At 44.5% G+C, this 19,192-nt stretch overlaps 2 protein-coding genes and 1 long non-coding RNA gene across 4 annotated transcripts; 1 reads left to right on the plus strand and 2 right to left on the minus strand.

The window, feature by feature from the left end:
- Position 1: 1 nt before the first annotated feature.
- On the minus strand, positions 2-3,878 carry hpdl (4-hydroxyphenylpyruvate dioxygenase-like). The gene is made up of 5 exons (XM_053413847.1): positions 2,131-3,878; positions 1,401-1,567; positions 1,162-1,313; positions 696-823; positions 2-596 (listed from the first exon to the last, which is right to left on the minus strand). Exons 1-5 carry the CDS (start codon positions 2,817-2,819, stop codon positions 395-397), a joined length of 1,338 nt encoding a protein of 445 aa, XP_053269822.1. The 5' UTR covers positions 2,820-3,878; the 3' UTR covers positions 2-394.
- Positions 3,778-16,996, plus strand: zranb1a (zinc finger, RAN-binding domain containing 1a). 2 transcript variants are annotated; one of them, XM_053413846.1, is made up of 10 exons: positions 3,778-3,934; positions 4,520-5,373; positions 8,961-9,148; positions 10,029-10,182; positions 10,913-10,984; positions 11,721-11,919; positions 12,700-12,820; positions 14,487-14,616; positions 15,462-15,691; positions 15,943-16,996. In XM_053413846.1, exons 2-10 carry the CDS (start codon positions 4,542-4,544, stop codon positions 16,156-16,158), a joined length of 2,142 nt encoding a protein of 713 aa, XP_053269821.1. In that variant the 5' UTR covers positions 3,778-3,934; positions 4,520-4,541; the 3' UTR covers positions 16,159-16,996. The 2 variants fall into 2 exon arrangements, with proteins under 2 accessions (XP_053269821.1, XP_053269820.1); XM_053413845.1 differs by lacking the exon at positions 3,778-3,934 and adding an exon at positions 3,942-4,076.
- Positions 10,542-13,202, minus strand: LOC128426801 (uncharacterized). Its single transcript, XR_008333288.1, has 2 exons — positions 12,741-13,202; positions 10,542-11,916 (listed from the first exon to the last, which is right to left on the minus strand). It is a non-coding gene; the product is annotated as an uncharacterized LOC128426801 (long non-coding RNA).
- Positions 16,997-19,192: the final 2,196 nt, after the last annotated feature.

Below are 19,192 nucleotides of genomic sequence, written 5' to 3' on the forward strand. Positions count from 1 at the left end.
CTGTGAGTTACAGATTTACTGAGGAACAGTTGCTCAGGAGTCGTCAGTTGCTTGACTTTGACAGTGAAAACAAAGACATTGTTTTACTGCTTCACCAAGTGCATTTTTGTTGAAATGTTTCAAGTGCATTATGTTATGGGTATCAGTCATCGAACCAGTTTGTTCACAATGCTCTATACTATCAGTAATATGTTCAGGCATGTTCCCCACAGATACTAGACCAATAGCATTTCTTATTTGTAAGCAGTGCACACAATTCGTACTGAGAGACAAAGTCTCATTAAATATTTCACTTTTTACATTTTACATGATTCCTTTTGAACACGTGATTTCATATTAACATATAAAACACATAGAAATAAAATAGCCTCAGTTAAAAAAACATTTGCAGTGTCTAAGCCTGAACGGTGTGAGCAGTCTTCGGGGCTCCCTCTCCTTGAGAATCCCCTCTCTCGGTCGCCATGTAGGCCTGCACCGACCTCCACAGCGCTCGGATGTTTCCCTCGCCGAAGCCCGTCGCCCCTCTTCGCTCGATCAGCTCGAGGAAGAAGGTGTCCTCTGCGAAGATGGGCTTGGTGAACACCTGGAGGAGGTATCTAGAGACAGACGGTGACAACATGGTGTTCAACAACATGGGACAGAGTGAATAAGTGGCTGAAAAACACCAGTAATTTTGTGTCTTTGTTGCCTCTTACCTCCTGTTTTCACTTGATGCTTTTAGTGATGAGGGATCCTGGTGCAGGTCTGTGTCCAGCAGAATGCCATATTGTGCCAGCCTCTGGGGATTGTGTCCTGCCTCCTCTATTTCCTGCTGTTTCCCCACCTGCCACAGCACAGAGCATCAGAAAAATATATGTAAATACAATGAGAGAACATCAAAAGTTTGCAAATATGATCTGTGACACAGAAAATGATCCAACTAATGTAGCATTAAAAGTTCTATCTGAGGTCTATTAAAGACTGAAATCGAAAGTCACTGCAAGGCCTGATATCTTCTGATATTAAATAGTGTTGGACCAGTTGTTGCCAATTTGCTCTGCGATGACATAATCGGCTCGCACGTTTTTTACTAAAGGTTTATTTTCTTCATAGCATCTTTTTCAACTCGCTGAATGAAAAGTGGGTTACGTGTTGCATCAATCGATTCATGCTCAGACAGACCTCGGTGTAGTAGGCAGGAGGAGGGGAGAAAAACTGCACACCAGCTCCAGCCATCGCACGCGCTGTGGAAACAATGTCTTCTGTGTACAGCCCGATGTGCTGGATCCCTGGGGCCCCGTGCTGCTCCAAGAAGGTGTCGACCTGGTTCCTGCCTGAAATTAAAGCAAGCAGACGGTGTGAGATGAAGTGTGAGCTCATACACGATGGCTGTACTTAAATATCTTGAGAGATGCTGTTACCTTGCTCGGGCAGCGATTCGGCTATGACAAACTTGCAGTCTGGTTCTTTTTTATCCACAGAGGGAAGAACGATGCCCGATTTGCTGCACTTCCAGTACTCCATGGCGGTGAGACGCAGACCGATGCCCTCCTGGTTTATGACAAAACCTTCGTCCAAATCTTCTTCCCTGCTCGGAAAAACAAACAAAGCAATATGTTGTATTATATAATACAGAAAGTCCCAAAAACAACGTGATACAAGAGGGCAAATATCCAGGCTTCAGATAGTCCAGTCATCTAAATATGATTGACAACAAGATGAACAAAACAGAGTGGGACTGCTGTACTGACGGTTTGTCCTCAAACTTTGTTAGAAAAAGCAAATGAATTAAAAACTCAACTCAAAGTCAAAAAGCCCCTGAGGCGCGTGAGGAGTGAATATTACGCAGGGACTAATAAGTGGTTTATTTCTCCATTTTGCAAATGAACAATAATCAATGGTGTGCGGTGTCTCTCTTGCCCTGGTTAAAGATAAGTTAGGATAAGATGAGATAAGATAAAACTTTATTGATCCACACACCGTGGGAATTCAGGTGTTCCAGGAGGAGGCAAGTCAGAAAGAAAGCTTAAGTTGTATTTATATGTTGTTATAGTGAGCAATTTTACCTTGCTTTTATTTTTATTTCACTATTGCACTGCTTCCTCTTCCTCTTGGACAAAACAGTAAATAGCTCCAACAACTGTGACTCACCTGTCTATGAAAAACCTTTTGAAACCAAAGAGCTGCTCGTACCACCTCATGACCTGATGGGTCGTCTTCCTGGGACAGGCATACGTGATGTGATCGAAGTGTGTGATTGGACAGGACGTGTCCTCGTCCTCCAGGCCGCTGTCCCTCTCGTGGACATCGAACCCAGGCAGGAAGGCTCCCTCGTACCTGGTCCTGTCAATGAGCGTGTGGCACACGTTCCCCACCACGGACTTCACCACGGAGTAGGTGACAGGACCCGCGTCGTCCTGGACCGTGGTGGGCGGCACCAGGAAGCTGCAGCCCTGGCGCTGGAGGTGGATGAATGACCTCTCCACATCCTCCACCTCGAAGCACACGTTGCTCGCCGTGTCCACGGAGAACTCGGGGCTCACGTCGTACAGACATCTCCCGGATGAGTCCTGGGTGAGATTCCCCACCTTCGCCCGCTGTGACCGGGGAGGATGAGGAGGGTGAGGCAGCTCTTCATTCACTTTGCCATGGCTCCGGTTTGCCCTCTCGTTGAGGAGGAAGACCGCCGCTCCCTTCCTGAAGGCGAGCTGCCTGGACCCGCGGGTCAGTCTGCTGGCGAACAGGCGAAACTTGAATTTGGACACGAGGTCGTTGGCTACTTTCTCCGCGTTAGAAACGTGGAGCGAGATGTGGTGTAACCGGCTCAAGGAGGCTGCCATGTTTGGATGTGACGTTTTGACAGGGGGCGTGTCCCATACTTATCGAGCAACGCCCCCAGCCATAGTATACAAAAGTTATGATAATGAATAGTGTACAGAAGTTTTTTTTACAACGTGCCTCACAAAAAATAAAACACAAACATTGAAATAAAATCCAAATATTCCATATGAATGAATGTGTTCTAAAAAGATGTAATCGCTGTGTGGATTTTAATAATAAGATCCTAAAAGTATATATTTTTGGATTTTTATGGGGATAAGATTTTGGTTCAAATGTTTCATGTTTAAAAAACACCCACTTTCATATTCTTCTTTAATGAAACCTTGCTTTACTAAGATTTGTATCAAAAACAATCTCACATAAAAAACATCTATTATCCAATAATAGGACTGACTTTAACTGAATGTATGTTATTCAGAAATACAGAACAGATTTTGTGGGGGAGGGGGAATTGTCAGTTTAATTCAGAAAAACAGCAGATTTGTTGTATGAAAATTATCCCACAATTATAAAAACGACATTCGAGTGAATGCAATACACTTTACGTCCAACAAATTAGTTTACGTTATTTTGTTGTTTGCCTCATTTCAATAAAGTTTATTTCCTATCTGTAGTGACAACATTTCACCCTGCAACCACGGGGCAATTTGGTGTTTCTGGAAAGCTCGGATATTTATAAACTGTGTCAAACAAACACCCCGAAATAGTACGTGTTCTTTCACCAGGTAATAACTTATAACGCTTCAGATAATAGACCAAGAAAATATGAAGCGAAATCTCTTGTAATATCAAAATTAAACGAGTAATAACAAAATTTTCTTGCGCCGTGAAAAGTTAAATCCCCTCAGAGTCGCTAGCATTTCCGATGAGTCCTGAACGCCTCGCAGCAGCGTCTCCCATCCAATCGGATCGCGCGCTGGGCCAGATGATTGGTGACGGGGGCAGGAACGTTTATTTTGGCTCCGCTGTTCACTTGTCTCACTGTCGCCGCCATTAAAACAACACGGAGGCGATGGAAACCGCGGAGCGACGCGGATTCACGCCATGATCCCGGCAGCGCGGAGCCTTCGTCGAGCTGCGGGCCGTTCTGCGGCAGCCTAACGCGGACGTGAAGGTAAAAATGTGAGGCAGCGACGGGGCCGAAAACACTCGGATAGGGAAGGTTTTGATAGAGCAGCAGCAGGGGGAGGAGGAGGAGGAGTGGGGTTTGTTGTGGTTTTCCACAACACTTGAGAACCGAGCGCCGCCGCGAAACGGTGAGGAATTTACGTGTTTCCTGCGAATATTCCTATCGAATAAACATAATGAGCTTGTTCGTTTTTAGTGAAATGTCATGTAACTGGTAAAAAAAAAAATTCGACGGTAGCTGCTATGTTTGCTAGCTGGGGTGTTAGCCTACGAGCTAGCATGCTATCACTATGGACAACAAGGTAATCCTAACCCGTTCGTGTTGATTAAAGTCTGGCTGGAAGTTAATCACGTTCACACTGTGATCGATGATCGACAGCCAGCGGGCAGCTTCACTGTCACACCATTATCTCGGGCTGTCAATGTCATGAAGATGCCAGATGTTAGTTTAAAAACTATTGGAAAACATCTAGCAACTCGCGTATCTTAACATTTATCATGTTTACTGATCTACGAGACGATTCACAGAACTTTGTTTATGACTCACATCTACCTGGATTTCCCTCCACAGTGGCCAACCAAAGTGATCCACAATGACGGAGCAGAAGGTAAAGTGGGCCTGTGACTACTGCACCTATGAGAACTGGGCGTCTGCAGTCAAGTGCACCATGTGCCGTGCGCACAGGTCGATGGGCCCCATCATCACAGAGGAACCTTATAAGAACTGTCCTGATCCAGATCCCGGTGTAGGGTGGAGCCCTCCCAGAACTGAGAGTGGCAGCTGCCTCCTCATCTGCCCCGACTCGAGTGCCAGGCCCAGGGTTAGGCCAGCCAGCATGGCTGAGATCGCTAGCAAGTGGTCCTGCCAGGTGTGCACCTACCTGAACTGGCCCCGGGCAATCCGCTGCACCCAGTGCCTGTGTCAGCGCCAGAGGACCAGCAGCCCCACCGAGTCCCCACAGACTTCAGGCTCCAACGCAGGCTGCCGTCCTGCTCTCCACTCACCCGTGGACACCTGTGAGGAGTACAATGACAGAAACAGACTCAACACCCACCAGCAGCACTGGACATGCACAGCTTGCACTTACCAGAACTGGCCCACAACTACAAAGTGCGTGGTGTGTAAGCACCCCAAGCCCAACAACCAGGAAGCCATAGGGCGGGCAGAGTCGGCAGATCCGTCACCTGTGATCAATGAGCAGGATAGAGGTCGGTGGAGGGGAAGTTGCAGTGGAGGCCCGGGCCAAAGGAGGTCGCCTCCAATGCCCAAGAGGGAAGAAAATGTCAAAATGGACTTCCAGAGGATAGAGCTCGCAGCTGGAGCCATGAGCAGCAGAGAGGAGCAAGAGGTCGACTTCAAGAAGCTGAAGCAGATAAGAAACAGAATGCGGAAAACAGACTGGCTGTTCCTCAATGCATGTGCTGGTGAGTTTTTTATGTTATTTTCATCTTCCTCCAACAAGGGCTGAAGTGAATCAATTTGTAGCTGATTATGGATAAGCCATTTTCATGGTCTTTGATGGGTTGGACAACAAGCAATTTCAGAACATCTCCCTGAGAACTTGTTCATAAATTTGGGCATTTTATCTACGAAATCCTCCATCATTAAATGTGAAAGAGCTGTGAGCCAATTTCTCAATATTGAAGATGGTAAACGGACGTGGGTTTGATTTATTTTTTATTATTGGCTTGTGGTCTGCCCTGTCCACCCCATAGTAGCGATGACAAATAGTCAAAGGGTTTACAGGACTCGGATTATGTGTGAGAATACTTTCATATCCCTGTGCAGTTCCCATTTGTAATCTAAACTGAAACAAAGGATCCATACTCGTGTTCCACTTTTTTCTGGTTACCCACTGTCACACCAGCTTTTTATTTCCTCCCATGATGTCATGCTGCGTAATGACCGATCGAGTTGCTCCAGTCAGAGCCAACACTTTGTCCCCAAGGCAAAACATTAATTCAGTTAGTTCCTGCCTCGGTCTACTTTGTTACAGAATACACAGGGCCTCACCTTACCAAGGCCATGGTGGTGTTTTATTAATGAGTGTCATGTCTCCTTGTTTAGATTCCAAATATTGAGGGCACAAGAGGAATTTAGCAAGAACTGGGCTTTGCCGAGAAGGGTTTAATTTCACATGGTGGTGCCCTCAGGTCGAAATGTTCCACTACAGCGAGATGATACTTATCGTCAACAAAGCATAAATTAATCTGAAAGGCGGGATAATGACGGTGTGTAGCGGAATAGCTGGTGGGAATTTGATCCGGCTCATCACCGAGCCCCAGCGCTGCCCTTGCTGTGCCACTGAGAGTGTCTTTGAGAAACTGAGAGGGTGTGAGTGCCTCCCAGCCGGTGGGGATGAATGGGCCGTCTGGGCAGCACAGTTGAGAGTGGAGCCCGCAGACCAGAGGCTCTCCTGGCTCCTATTCAAAACACCCTGTAAACAGTGGTGCTTATGTGCAGAGCAGGGGCCCACAGCGGGCAAAAAATAGCCTTGACAAGTCATGGACACCAGTCAACAAAAATGTAAAAAAGCTTGAAAGCAGCACATGATCAGTGTCCAATGACCTTTGTTCCGTTTGCCCTGTTTAGCTTGTTGTTGAAGAGCAGAAAACATTAATGTTGTGTCAGTTTGTTTTCTCATCTACGCCCCACAAAGACCTTTAGACATTTCCAGGCGTTTAACTATCTTTTGATTTCTGTCTCTTGTGTTTATTATCCTTGCTGTATCAGCTGACTTGCTTCACTTTTGTTGCCTGTGCTGCCGTACGGCTCTTCAAAGTGTTTGTGGATGGAGGAAGTGAGTCGTGCAGCATGTTATGACGAAGCTCAGCCCTTCCTCTGGTCCCACAACTTGATCTCCCTTCGACTGTTTCCCAGCATTTTTCTGCTGATGTTTTTTCAGCGCTCTGCGTTTTTTGCCAAAATCAAATGATCCCATTGATTCAACCTCTCCACTAAAGGAAGCACACTGTTTGCGCTGAATTGTTCTTTTGTTTCACTGAAATAATGTAAGCGAACAATTTTGATAATATGGATCATTTGTTTGAGTTTGTTCATGGGGATGTTTTGTACAGTTTAGTGTGATTTTTAAAAACATTTGGGAGGAACACAGTTTACTTTAAGCAATGTAAAGGATCTTGTTGAAGCAATGTCAAATATTTGATTATTTAAAACAACACAATAGACATAATGTGTACTTTATGATATTGAAAAAAATTGTCAACCCCCTATGGTGGTATTAGACTATAAAACAAATATCCCAAAATGACACGACCTGCCCGAAACGAGGAATCCTGAACATCTTGAGCGACCAATTCTGAGACTTAACTTGCTCAAGCGACACGTCAGACAAGTTGTCTTTAGAGAGCGGGTGGGGTATTGCATGCAATTCAGGTTTTTGGAAATGAAGCATAGACATTGCCGTTATGTGGGATGCATCTAAACTATTAGGCTGTCATGATGCCTCTGCCATTCCTCTTTAGCATCTCAGTGAACACTATTTTATGAGGAGTGAGCTATCGCTACTTCTCGGGCCAGCTAGCTACTCTGGTAACAGACACTCCATATCAGCAGCACTGGCTGACTTAACTGAAAGAATGGTATTCATGTCACCAATGTGTTTTGGCGAAGGACTTTATGGAAGGACACTCATGTAACTTTAATGTTTTCATAACAGGGAATGCTCTGCATATGTGGAGTGGAAATCAGGACACAGGTTTCCATCTTGTTTGTACCATGGCAACTCTGACTTGAACCAAAAGTTTATTTAAGGTGTCCAGCATGATGGCACGACCTGTAAATCATTTGCTAAATCATTGGGCATCTAGTTACGGGTCTGTGTTTGCAAAACATCATCCGGCATGTGTAAAAGGAGACCTGTCGTTCCTGGCATGTTGAAATGTGGGTTCTCCCGAGGTAACCGTCCTCTGCCCATGAACCTCCTCACATAAGGTTATTCGTTCAGTTTCACCAGAGCTTCGGTGTTCACCTACCTAGTGCTACCTAGCTGCCACTCATATCACCCGGGACAGATGTTGAGACTACTAGGGCCAGAAGAGCGGGGGAGGACGCTAATCTGCACAGACTGTCCTCTGTCTGACACAGCTCTCTGATGGCTCTGCATTATAAGCTACACTGCTCTCAGTGCTCTGACTGTTCTGCTCTGTAAGCGCCTGACTGTGTGATAACTGTTCTCACACTGGGTTAGCTAGTGGCTACATCTAGAGGTCATCTGAACTGTGGCTTGCTCGAGCTGGCTGTCACATCTTACAAGCAGGGACGTGGAGTTGGAGCCGCTCCAAAAGACAAGACTAATCCCTTTACAAGGCAAAGGCCTAATTTAAAAGGATTCCCATGTTTTTCTAAATGGATTCATCTATACAGATGTGTTTGAACGGGAAGTGCTACTGTTTGCTTTCATAGACTCGCATACACTCAATCACCAGTTGATGTACAGTTTAACACAACAACCCTGCAATAAAATCTACCCACGTAAAGTTTATGATATTTACACAGGTGTTTATTCAATGTCAGGGTCTATTCAAAGGTTGTATTTTGTCATTCTTTTGAATATATTCCCGTATACTGTGACATGTCTTTAGGATTTATTTAGTTACCTCTTATAAGCTGAGTGAAAATGCCTTGTGATGACAGCAGGCGTTTATGAACAAGCTTGTTGTTGTGACAGGGGTTGAGCGTGAATTGTTTAAATTTTTTCTGAACAGCACTTGTCTCTTCTACCGTGAACATAAATTGTAAGCATTTTTGTGGGTCACCTCCACCTGTGTACATTAGTTCCTGGTTAAAGCAACTGCACCAGTATGATAAAGGTTCAGTGTGTAAGATTCAGGTGAAAGAGATCTATTAGCAGAAATTTGCTGTAACCAGCCGGCAACTCCAGACGTCACTTAATTCTACCAACTGAACCTTTAAGTCCCTGTTCAATTTTTTTTTTAATACAATTCATGTGTTTCCTATTGTCTGACCTTCCTGCCTTCCTCTTCTTCAGGTGTCGTGGATGGAGACATGGCGGCGGTAGAAGCCTACAAGTCGTCCCCGGGCGACATCGCCCGACAGCTCACCGCCGACGAGGTGCAGCTCCTCAACCGCTCCTCCGCGTTTGACGTAGGCTTCACCCTGGTCCATCTGGCTATTCGTTTCCAGAGGCAGGACATGTTAGCCATCCTGCTAACGGAGGTAAGAACGGGCATCGATTTTTGACTTTGCTACCCTGCTTAAATGAAATCTGTTCCAATGTGCTGACCCTAAATTCACTGAGTTTATATAACATGTTGTCCCTAGATTATAGCCTTTCTAGTACACACAGAATATACCAAGCAGGAAAATCAATAGTTGAGTCCGACTTGTAAATTTCCCTTTAAGCCTTGTATGAGGATAATACCTTCCAGTAATCTTGTGATTCCCTTTATCACACTGAATTATAAAAAGTCTTAATTAAGTTAGTCATTTAAACAAAAAGGCAAAGTGCTTCTGTAGTTTTGATGCTGTTCTGGACCTCAACTCGTCAACCACATCAGTCTATAATTGTTCTGTGCCAGAGTAGGCGATATATAGCAGATGTCCGTAATGCCTATAATTACAGTGGAAGTGCACTTTGAGGATTAGGTAGCGGATTAGCCGGGCATGCAGACTCGTCACTGGCTCCTAATGGACGTGATGCCACAGAGCTGATGTGGTTTGCAAGGAGGGCAAGCAACGATTAGGAGTGTCACAGAGGGCTGCACTGGGAAATGAGTCGCTTAGGTAGTGAGAGGAAAATGGCCTCTTCACTATGAATTGGAGAATTTTTTCTTTAATATACCAAATACATGCAATCTTGCAAATATAGTGTTTAAATAGTAATAGTGGGTGACAATTTGACATATTTCCTTGATGCTCACCTGCCGTTATGTCAAGAAACAGTTAATTTACATTGTGTGGAATAAATTCAGATGATCTGGGTGCATAAAGAAAATATCAATGGAAACAAAACTATTTTCATATACAGTGGAAATTAATACAAGTAAAGTGTATTTACCTCTGACTTTCACTGACTCTGTGGGTTTTTGTTTTTAAGGTGAACCAGCAGGCTGCCAAGTGCATCCCCTCCATGGTGTGTCCCGAGCTGACGGAGCAGATCCGCAGGGAAATTGCAGCGTCACTACATCAACGCAAAGGAGACTTCGCCTGTTACTTCCTCACCGACCCGGTCACCTTCACCCTCCCCGCAGGTACCCGTCTCTGTCACAGGCTTAGGGGATAACTTGTTTATTAATATTAAACTGTGAGAGATTGTAATGGTTTAATGTCACACTCATTTCAAGAGTATTCCTCTAGTGTGCAGAGTTTCAGTTCATGAGTGTTTATCCCTGTCCTCACTGGAGAATTGGAAGAATGAGGTCCAGCCTTGTTACTCTGAGAAACAGCACTTCACTGTCCCGTCCCTGTGGTGTCATGTCTTCACTGAGATTACATGCACTTTGCTTTTCAGAACCACCGTTTCTTTAGTGATTTAGAGCTTCCATCGCCGCTGGGGTGAAAGATTATGCAGGCTTCACTGATAGATATGATTTTTTTTTTTCTCCTCCCATTTTTCTTTTTTTTGTATGTCAAGTATTTCTTTGCAGACAGAATTTGGCCCGGGGCCAGCTGCAAGGCGTTCTCCCTCCATTTCTGTCGCTCTCTCTCTTTCAGACAAAGCCAGTGCCATTCACTATTGAGCCAGAGAATAGCCGCCAGTGTTCTGGCTTCGGGTGCGCACAGTTCAATACACACATAGAAGCACAACATGCTGTACAGAGCTTGTCTTTACAGTGTGCTATTGACAAAATGTCAGCCAGTGAAAGCAATTGCAAAGACCATCCCCTCTGTGTGTCATTACTGTAGCATTTCTGTTGCCCCTGGTGCTTCCATTAGGTTCTGATGAGCATGAATACATATCTGTCTCATCTGTCGTTGCAGATATAGAGGACCTGCCGCCTGCTGTCCAAGAGAAGCTGTTTGATGATGTGTTGGATCGGGATGTGCAGAAAGGTACCCGAGTATTCCTACATGTTATCTGCATGTGTGTGTATCACGTGTTCAGACATGGCAGGTTTTGGATGCCTGTGATTCATGATCTGCTCTTCTAAGGGATATCTAAAACCCAACATCTGCTCTTCAACTCTTCTTTCCGTCATAAGCTCACCAGCACCTGCTTCATCTTCTGTCCCCTTTCTTATATTGACCTCATTGTTTTTATATACCCACACACGCACACACACGCACGCACATAACAAAGTCACATTCCCAGGGCTGTGTGTTAATGTGTTGTACTGAAGATACTAGTGGAATCCTGTGACCTATTTAAGCCTCTATGAACTAGATCACTGAGGAGTGGTGTGCTGGGCTTTTGCATAGTAAGTGACTGAGGAATTGGTAAAGGTGTGCTTCATACTAAATCAGCAAGAAATAGAAATGCTGAGCAGCAGGTTTTGCAATACTCATTTTTTCCCTATAACAATTAGCTGCAGCAGTTGCACATCTTAAACTTTCAACTCAGCAGCTCTGTTCCTGTGCGTTTTGGTGAATACATTGAGATCCATCCACTTTTCACTTAATCCCCATTATAACTCTGGTTCTTCTAAAAAGTTCAACTATACTTCCTTGTTGCCCATCCTGCAGAGTTTGACAAACACAAAATGGTTTGAACATGGCCTGATGGAAGCTGACCTCTGTGTAGTGCTCTCACCCCACATCAATCCATGCTGTCTTCTCTCTGTGTGTATAGAGTTGGAAGAGGAATCTCCCGTCATCAACTGGTCTTTGGAGCTGGGCACGCGCCTGGACAGTCGCCTGTATGCCTTATGGAACCGTACGGCCGGGGACTGTCTGCTGGACTCTGTTCTGCAGGCCACCTGGGGCATCTACGACAAGGACTCCATCCTCCGCAAGACCCTCCACGACAGCCTGCACGACTGCTCCCACTGGTGAGAATCAAATCCAGAAAACATACTGTTTTTAGTGTCTGTAATATGCTACATAAGGCTGCACGTCTAAAGTGTTATTTAAAGACATTAAGCACAGTGACATCTGGATAAAATGACTTGATTTTTATGAGTAATGTCCTTGAACATTAAAATTGACCCCAGAAACTCACATTGCTGACTTGCTACTGCATATTCAAAAAGAGCTGAGTCCTCAGCATAATAAAAACTAGGTGTGTGAAGATCTGCCTTGTTGCTTTTAAATAAATAAAGCTTGACTCAGGCTAAAATGGAATTTGCACTTGGCTCCAAACAAGATTTGACGCCCTAGAAAATGACTTCTGTAAAGATGTACATTTGTTTAAAACAAATTTAATAGTGATAGGAGTCTGGACTCTGTGCAAAGTTTAATCTGCTGCCGTTCACTTCTTGTTTGCTGCCTGTGGACATCAGTGCAGTCATGTCCTGCCGTTGGTTTTGGTGGTTTGATTTGCAGAAGCATTTTCTCATATTTACATAACTTCTCTGACACATTCGAATACAGGTATGCTTACTTTGTAAAGGAATAATATGAAAGAGAGGTTCGTCTGTGAGTGTGCATTGCACTCTGTATGTGGGTTATAAAATACATTTTTATTTCTCAATGTAACTTCTTTCGGTCTTGGAAAAACAAAAGAGCTTACAATTGACTGTAGGAGGACAAATAACCTGCTGTTTATTACTAGTGCTGTAAAAGCAGGATAACATTAGTCCACAAACTGATCCGACTTGTAACCATTATAGGTTTTACACACGCTGGAAGGAGTGGGAGTCGTGGTACTCACAGAGCTTTGGTCTGCACTTCTCCCTGAGAGAGGAGCAGTGGCAGGAGGACTGGGCGTTCATCCTGTCTTTGGCCAGCCAGGTAATTATGAGATTCCTCCCGGTTTACTCACTTCCTTCCATGTTAGTTCTTATCAATGGAAGACAGAAAATGGCTCTGTAAATGGAGATGTGAAGGAATAGGAGTTGGAAATGTAATTTATAAATTGTTGTTCTCTCCACAAGCAGCATCACACGTTTGATGTGTTCTTTGGTTGTTTGTAATTCGAATGTCAACACGTTAATTATTGATATTATATTATTATTAAGACCGTGACTTGTTTTTAGAAAATTATTAAACTGCCCGGTCAACATTTAGAAATACTGGAACTTCACCTACTTATTTTGGCAACTGAAAACACCCTTTGGACTGTGTAAACAAACAGAGTTATTGATATTTACACTGCTAATCTCAACAAAACATGGTGCGGCTTAATCAGCACAAATACACAAGTTTAAAATGTTTATATTGACATTTTAACAGTTTTTTCCCCCCTTTTATTCAGTCTTTCCTTATAAACCTCCATTGTTTACATTGGTCAGTAGACTAATGAAAAGGCTCCACTGCACATTTGCATTGCATCATGTGCTACTACAGCAGGAGATGAATATAAAACAGGAACTTTGAAAACCAACCGTTGAGTGATTTTTATAAACTCCACCAGGTCGCCTTCAGCCTGCGATAAATTCACGGTTATTGTTTTTGATTTCAAGGTTTTTTATCTTTTCATTGTGTGTTTCACTGAGATTCGCGAGAGCCACAATCGTGTATCGACTGTTGTGATCAAATGTCATTAAAAGGTCAGAGCTTCAGAGTCTGTCATGTGGACTCATCTCTGACCTCAGCAGTTGTTCCTCCGCCTTTTACATGAGTCCAATCTGACTTTGAACAAAATTAAGATCCAAGACCAATAGGGAGAGATGTATATGAGTTGTAGGATCTAGATACACATGTCAACAGATACTGTTACTTCCCTCTGTGGGTCAAAGTTGTAACTGCACTGATCCTCCACCCTCAGCAGGCTCAGGCACTTAGACTTGCAAAAATAAAAAAGATGGGAGCAAATCAGCACTTCATAATAAGACCAGGTGGATGAATACTAAGGCTGTTGCTCATCAACTCAAAGTGAACGGCAGTGGCATGAATGAGAGACGCAGTGGAAGTCGGGCCGTGCATGAATGACAGGGAGGATATGAGCAATTACAATAGATGGACGGCTCATCTGCAACATGTGACCTTGGGATTACAAGCATTTATCTCAGAGAGCCACTCCACGCGGCTGCATAAATACACTGTGCAGGCTGCCGTGCACCTCATCTGAGGCTTTGACAGTGACGGACAGGATCAGCTTCTACAGATACACGCACACACACACACACACACACACACACACACACACCATTCCTTTAAAATGACACCGTATCCGCATTATTTTTAAAAGCCCTTATGTAACCTGCTTTCTGCTTATGTAGATAGTACGAGTGAGAGATGAGAAGGAGAGTGAGGGTGGCGAGTCCCCAGAGCTGCAGCGTTGCATGTTCTTGCTGTACTGGACACTGTTTTGCAATATGATCACAGAGCTTGGCAGCCTCACACCTCGCCACTATTTTTAGTTGCATTGATATTGAATGTATAATTGTGGGGGGGGAGGTTGTGTGTATGATGTGTAATTCTTTTCTTTCGGTTTCTCCTTTCCCCCTCCATGTAGCCCGGGGCCAGCCTGGAGCAGACCCACATTTTTGTTCTCGCGCACATTCTTCGCAGACCCATCATAGTCTACGGAGTGAAATACTACAAAAGTTTCCGTGGGGAAACGTTAGGATACACTCGTTTTCAAGGTAAGGCCGCAACAGCACTTTGTTCACGAGTGACTGTTCTACACATATTTGAGTGACTCTATGAAGCACAGGTTCAACACAACTACAGAGAGAGACCTGTCTTTTGGCTTGTAAGCCGGAGAGGTTTGTTTTACCTGATTTGCAACAAATCACGAGAGGAGCCGTTTCATTGGAGCTCCTATAAAATCTGTTAAATTCCAATTAATCTCCTCTGTGTAGGAGAGGAGGCAGATTTCTCCTCTACTCCTAAAACCTGGGCGGAAACAACTTAGATTGTGTGTTCTGTTTTCTTTTTTCAAACCTTTTGTTATTTAGGATGCCCTGACCCTTGAATGTGCTTGGGTTCACATAGTGTACTAACTATGTATTTCTAAAAGGGATCATTTTATCATTTCATCCTGAGCTACTTTTGCTCAGAGCCTCTTTATAACTCTGTGTGGCAACAGGGCAAAGCAGGCAATTGGCCGGGGCCGGCAGCTGGGGCCCCAGAGAACTGCAGATTATGTTAGACCCCTAAAATTCTGCGATCATAGAGGAACAGGAGGCAGCAAAGACACCATGTTTGAAAACCTCATGTCACTCTTTCTCTCCTGAAGGAGCCGGGCACCACAGATCTGCCCTCTGCTCACAATGACCCAGTTGTCTCCAGTGAGCTGAAATGCAGCCACGTCTGATGTCAGGTCAGATCTGTGCTGGTGCTCGGCCCTGACTGACATCCACACTCAGTGTCATCTGAGCGTACAGCTGCAGAGCCTGTTCCTTCCCGGTGGCTCCAGTGTCGTGTCGTATCTCCCAGCTGCCCTGACCTGCTTTCTCTCTGTGTGTGTGTGTCTGTGTGTGTTCAGGTGTGTACCTGCCTCTGTTATGGGAGCAAAGTTTCTGCTGGAAGAGCCCCATCGCCCTGGGCTACACGCGGGGCCACTTCTCGGCCCTGGTGGCCATGGAGAACGATGGCTACGACAATCGCGGTGCGGGCGCCAACCTCAATACTGACGATGATGTCACTGTGACTTTCTTGCCACTGGTGGACAGCGAGAGGAAGCTGCTGCACATTCACTTCCTGTCCGCACAAGAGGTACGTCCTGGTACCACGAGGAAATTTTAGATTTGTGTTTCGGATTTTTAAGGAATTGAGATGTTAATCTTGATATTTGATTTTTTTTTAAAAGGTGTCATTTTCATTTCTTATGATTTCTATTGGGGAAATGTTTTATAACTTGTTTGCTAAAAGGGTAAAATATGCTTCCTTCAAAGAAGAGGTTTAATGTGTGTGTGATGCACCAGATGTTTCCCATCTTTAACGTATCCCGTGTCTTTGCGCCTCAGATGGGCAACGAGGAGCAGCAGGAGAAGCTGCTGAGGGAATGGCTGGACTGCTGCGTGACAGAAGGAGGCATGCTGGCGGCCATGCAGAAGAGCTCCCGCCGCCGCAACCACCCCCTGGTCACCCAGATGGTGGAGAAGTGGTTGGACAGATACCGCCAGATCCGCCCCTGTGCCTCTCTCTCCGACGGTGAGGAGGAGGAGGATGAAGACGAGTGAGTGCGGGGGAGGTGAAGAAGAAACTGCAAACTCTTGAGACTGGACACTAGGCTCTGGGAGATGATGTCTTCAATTTTTTTCTTTTTTTTTCTTTGTTTCCTTTCCGTCTCCCAAATGTAAATCTCTGAGACTTGTAATAATGCATGTGTTCTCTGAGCTCTGTGGTAGGAACATTAAAGAAGAAGATACCAGCACCAACAAACAGAATCCTGATTACTGCTCCTTTTAAAAAGCACATCAAGTCCACTTAGTTTGCCTTCTGTACTCAAGATTTCTCCTAATTTGTTAAATCACAGCATCTCGACCTGAGAGGAACGCTGCGACCTATAGGAACATATAGCATATTTAAGGAAATCCCGAAGCTGCACTAGATAATGATATTTCATTTACAGAATTGCCTGAGAGAAACGTTTTGCTTTAAACTGAGAGGATGCTGATTCTTGTGTGTATGTAAAAGTGTTTTTGTTTTTTCTTTTTCTGATTGCTAAACCCCCGCCCCCACCCTGCCCTCCCAGTGTTGGATTTATTTATTTGTTTAGGAGAGTTTAGCGCGGTGATACCTCTTGTTCGGCCCCGTTTTACCTGTGTTCCGTTTGATTCATTCAGTCTTGAAGTATTTTATTTTTTTGCACAGATGAAACCTACATTCTGTGAGGGGGGGGGAGGGGGGGACAATGACGTACAAAGTTTACTGACATTTTTACGTGTGACTTCATGGCTCCTGTTCTTGTTTGAGTGGGTGGTGGTGACGCTGGGGGGAGGGGGGAGAGAGAGAAGAGAAAAACCAAACACTCTGCCTCTTTCTGTGGAGTGCATTATTAAATTTGACTCACTTGCATCCTCTCTGTTGTCTCTTGCCTTTTTTACCTTCGCCAAAGCTGTCTTCATTTCTGTGTCTCGTGGAAAATTTTACAAAAGCTACCGTCCAGATTTTATTGAAACTTTGTGTGAAATGGCCAAAGAAGAACTCATTGACCTTTTGGAGCAGATTTGATTAAGGGGACAGATCTGGATTTGTTTTTCTCATTTCTACTTTTTGGCACATTTAGGCAACTGATGAGTCTGTGCTATTCAGTGCAGCTTGATTTAATTTAAGGGGACAGTTTGGCATTATCGGAGTTTAAAATCTCATCATTTTGACGTTTGGAGGAGACGAGACCTTCTTTGCATGCCTCAAATATCTAGCTGGGTGATGGTGGATTGGAATGTCTGTAATCTTCTTCAGGAAATCCTGTGAGTATAAGAACTAAGATGTGATGTGCAGTAGTGTCTCTGTTGTAGAGGAAATGAGAAACATCCAGATAGTTTTTCTAGATGCTTTCATGATTCTATAATGCTGGAATTTCAAGAACTAGATTGAATTTTAATTGAAAAATTAGTTATAATAGTTAAATTAAGCGCCTTTGTGCATTTTATGAATCATTGTTCTTTTTATAGGTTGCTATTTGTCAGGACTTGTTACTTTGGCGCCCCCTTGCGTCATAAGAGAGGTATGACAGTTACACAGACCACAGCAGGGGACGTTTCCTCATCAGAAAAGGAGATTCCATTGAGAACAGAGCAGACAAAGTATTGTATCTTTTTATTTAAACTGCACTGAATGCTAAATGTTCACCTTGTACAAGAAACAAATACAAATACTCACACTAAAAACAAAAACATACTCCTGGCTGCCTCTTCTGCTATTGTTTGGGACACTAAGTAGGAGTTTCTGCTATTGCTCTTACAGAGTACAGGATGCCCCCAAAAAGAACCTGGCCTTCAATAGAACAAAGAAAAATAGAAGAAAGGAGAGAAGAGCGAGAGAGAGAGGTTGGATCACATAGGACTATGGTTATAGGAACATTTAACTAGGCAATACAAATCTAACAGGACTCTTCAAAACTCTTTTAACACCGAAAAACGTGGGATGCGCCTTGTATATAAAAATACCACAATGGAGAGGATGAGGGAAGAGAGAAAATATCCAGACTAACCAGATCAGTCTTAAATCTTTTTTTTGTTTTCCTCAAAGACAAAAAATTCTGGGAATAAACAATATCTGCAAAAAAGTGTTTTTCCTGAGTCGTTTAAGAAATGAAGTTTGCTTTAACCCTTTCCTGTGCGCAGAGTGTGAAGTGTGCTCGAAGAAGAAGGGGGGGGCGACTCGGTCTGTGCGTTGAGACGAGCTGTCCGTCAAATGTCCTTCGGTCAGCGCAGGAGAATCAGACGCAGTCACGCCCGGCCTTCTTATTTCAATGATTATTATTAAATGCTCTCTTCTTCACAGCTCAGGCTGACACATCACCTCCTCTCCATTTTTTTTTTAAAACAAACGTTTAAATACCCCGCTGGAAGCTTCATCTCTTTAAATTCAGCTACAATCAGTTGTATAAAGTGTTTGTTTAGTGTTTACTGCAGAGAGCGCCCCAAGCAAAACAACGTGCTGGAGCAGCCCCACGAGGAGGAGTGCCCTCGAGTGGTGAAGACGTGTAACCGCGGCCGTGCCAGCCAGGAAAGGGTTGAAACCCACTGTAGATCACTGTACGTGATGAGCAATCTTTTTCCTTTTTGTTTGACGAATGATAAATATATTTACTTCAATAATCCATTTTTAGTCATTCACACTAAAGATTGAAAGAGAAAAGAAAACAAAAGAACTAAAAGAATTCTCTTCTGAGGCATAATGAGGGGCCTAAACAACACACATTAGTTACATAAGGGTGGAGGTGGGCGGGGGAAGGGAGTGGGGGAGGTTGGGTGGGGAGGAGAGAGGTTGGGGAGGTCGGGTGGGGAGGATAAGGTCCAGTAGCACATGATGCCAAAGTTTATTTTGCTCTTGTGGCGTTGACACGTGGGCCTACGTTTCCCATGAGGTGAAGGGGCGGGGCGGGGTAGGGGCGGGGCGGGGCGGGGTGGGGGCGGGGACGGGTGGGTCGTCGGGACCGAGTCTCATCGGGTCATCATCCCGAGGAGCTAAAAACACTGGACTCTGCGTGTCCACAATCATAGGCATGTCCCGAAGAAATACAACCCCCCCCCCCCCCCCCCCCCA

This window comes from Pleuronectes platessa, chromosome 21, assembly GCF_947347685.1.
Source record: "Pleuronectes platessa chromosome 21, fPlePla1.1, whole genome shotgun sequence".
Lineage (NCBI taxonomy): Eukaryota > Metazoa > Chordata > Actinopteri > Pleuronectiformes > Pleuronectidae > Pleuronectes > Pleuronectes platessa.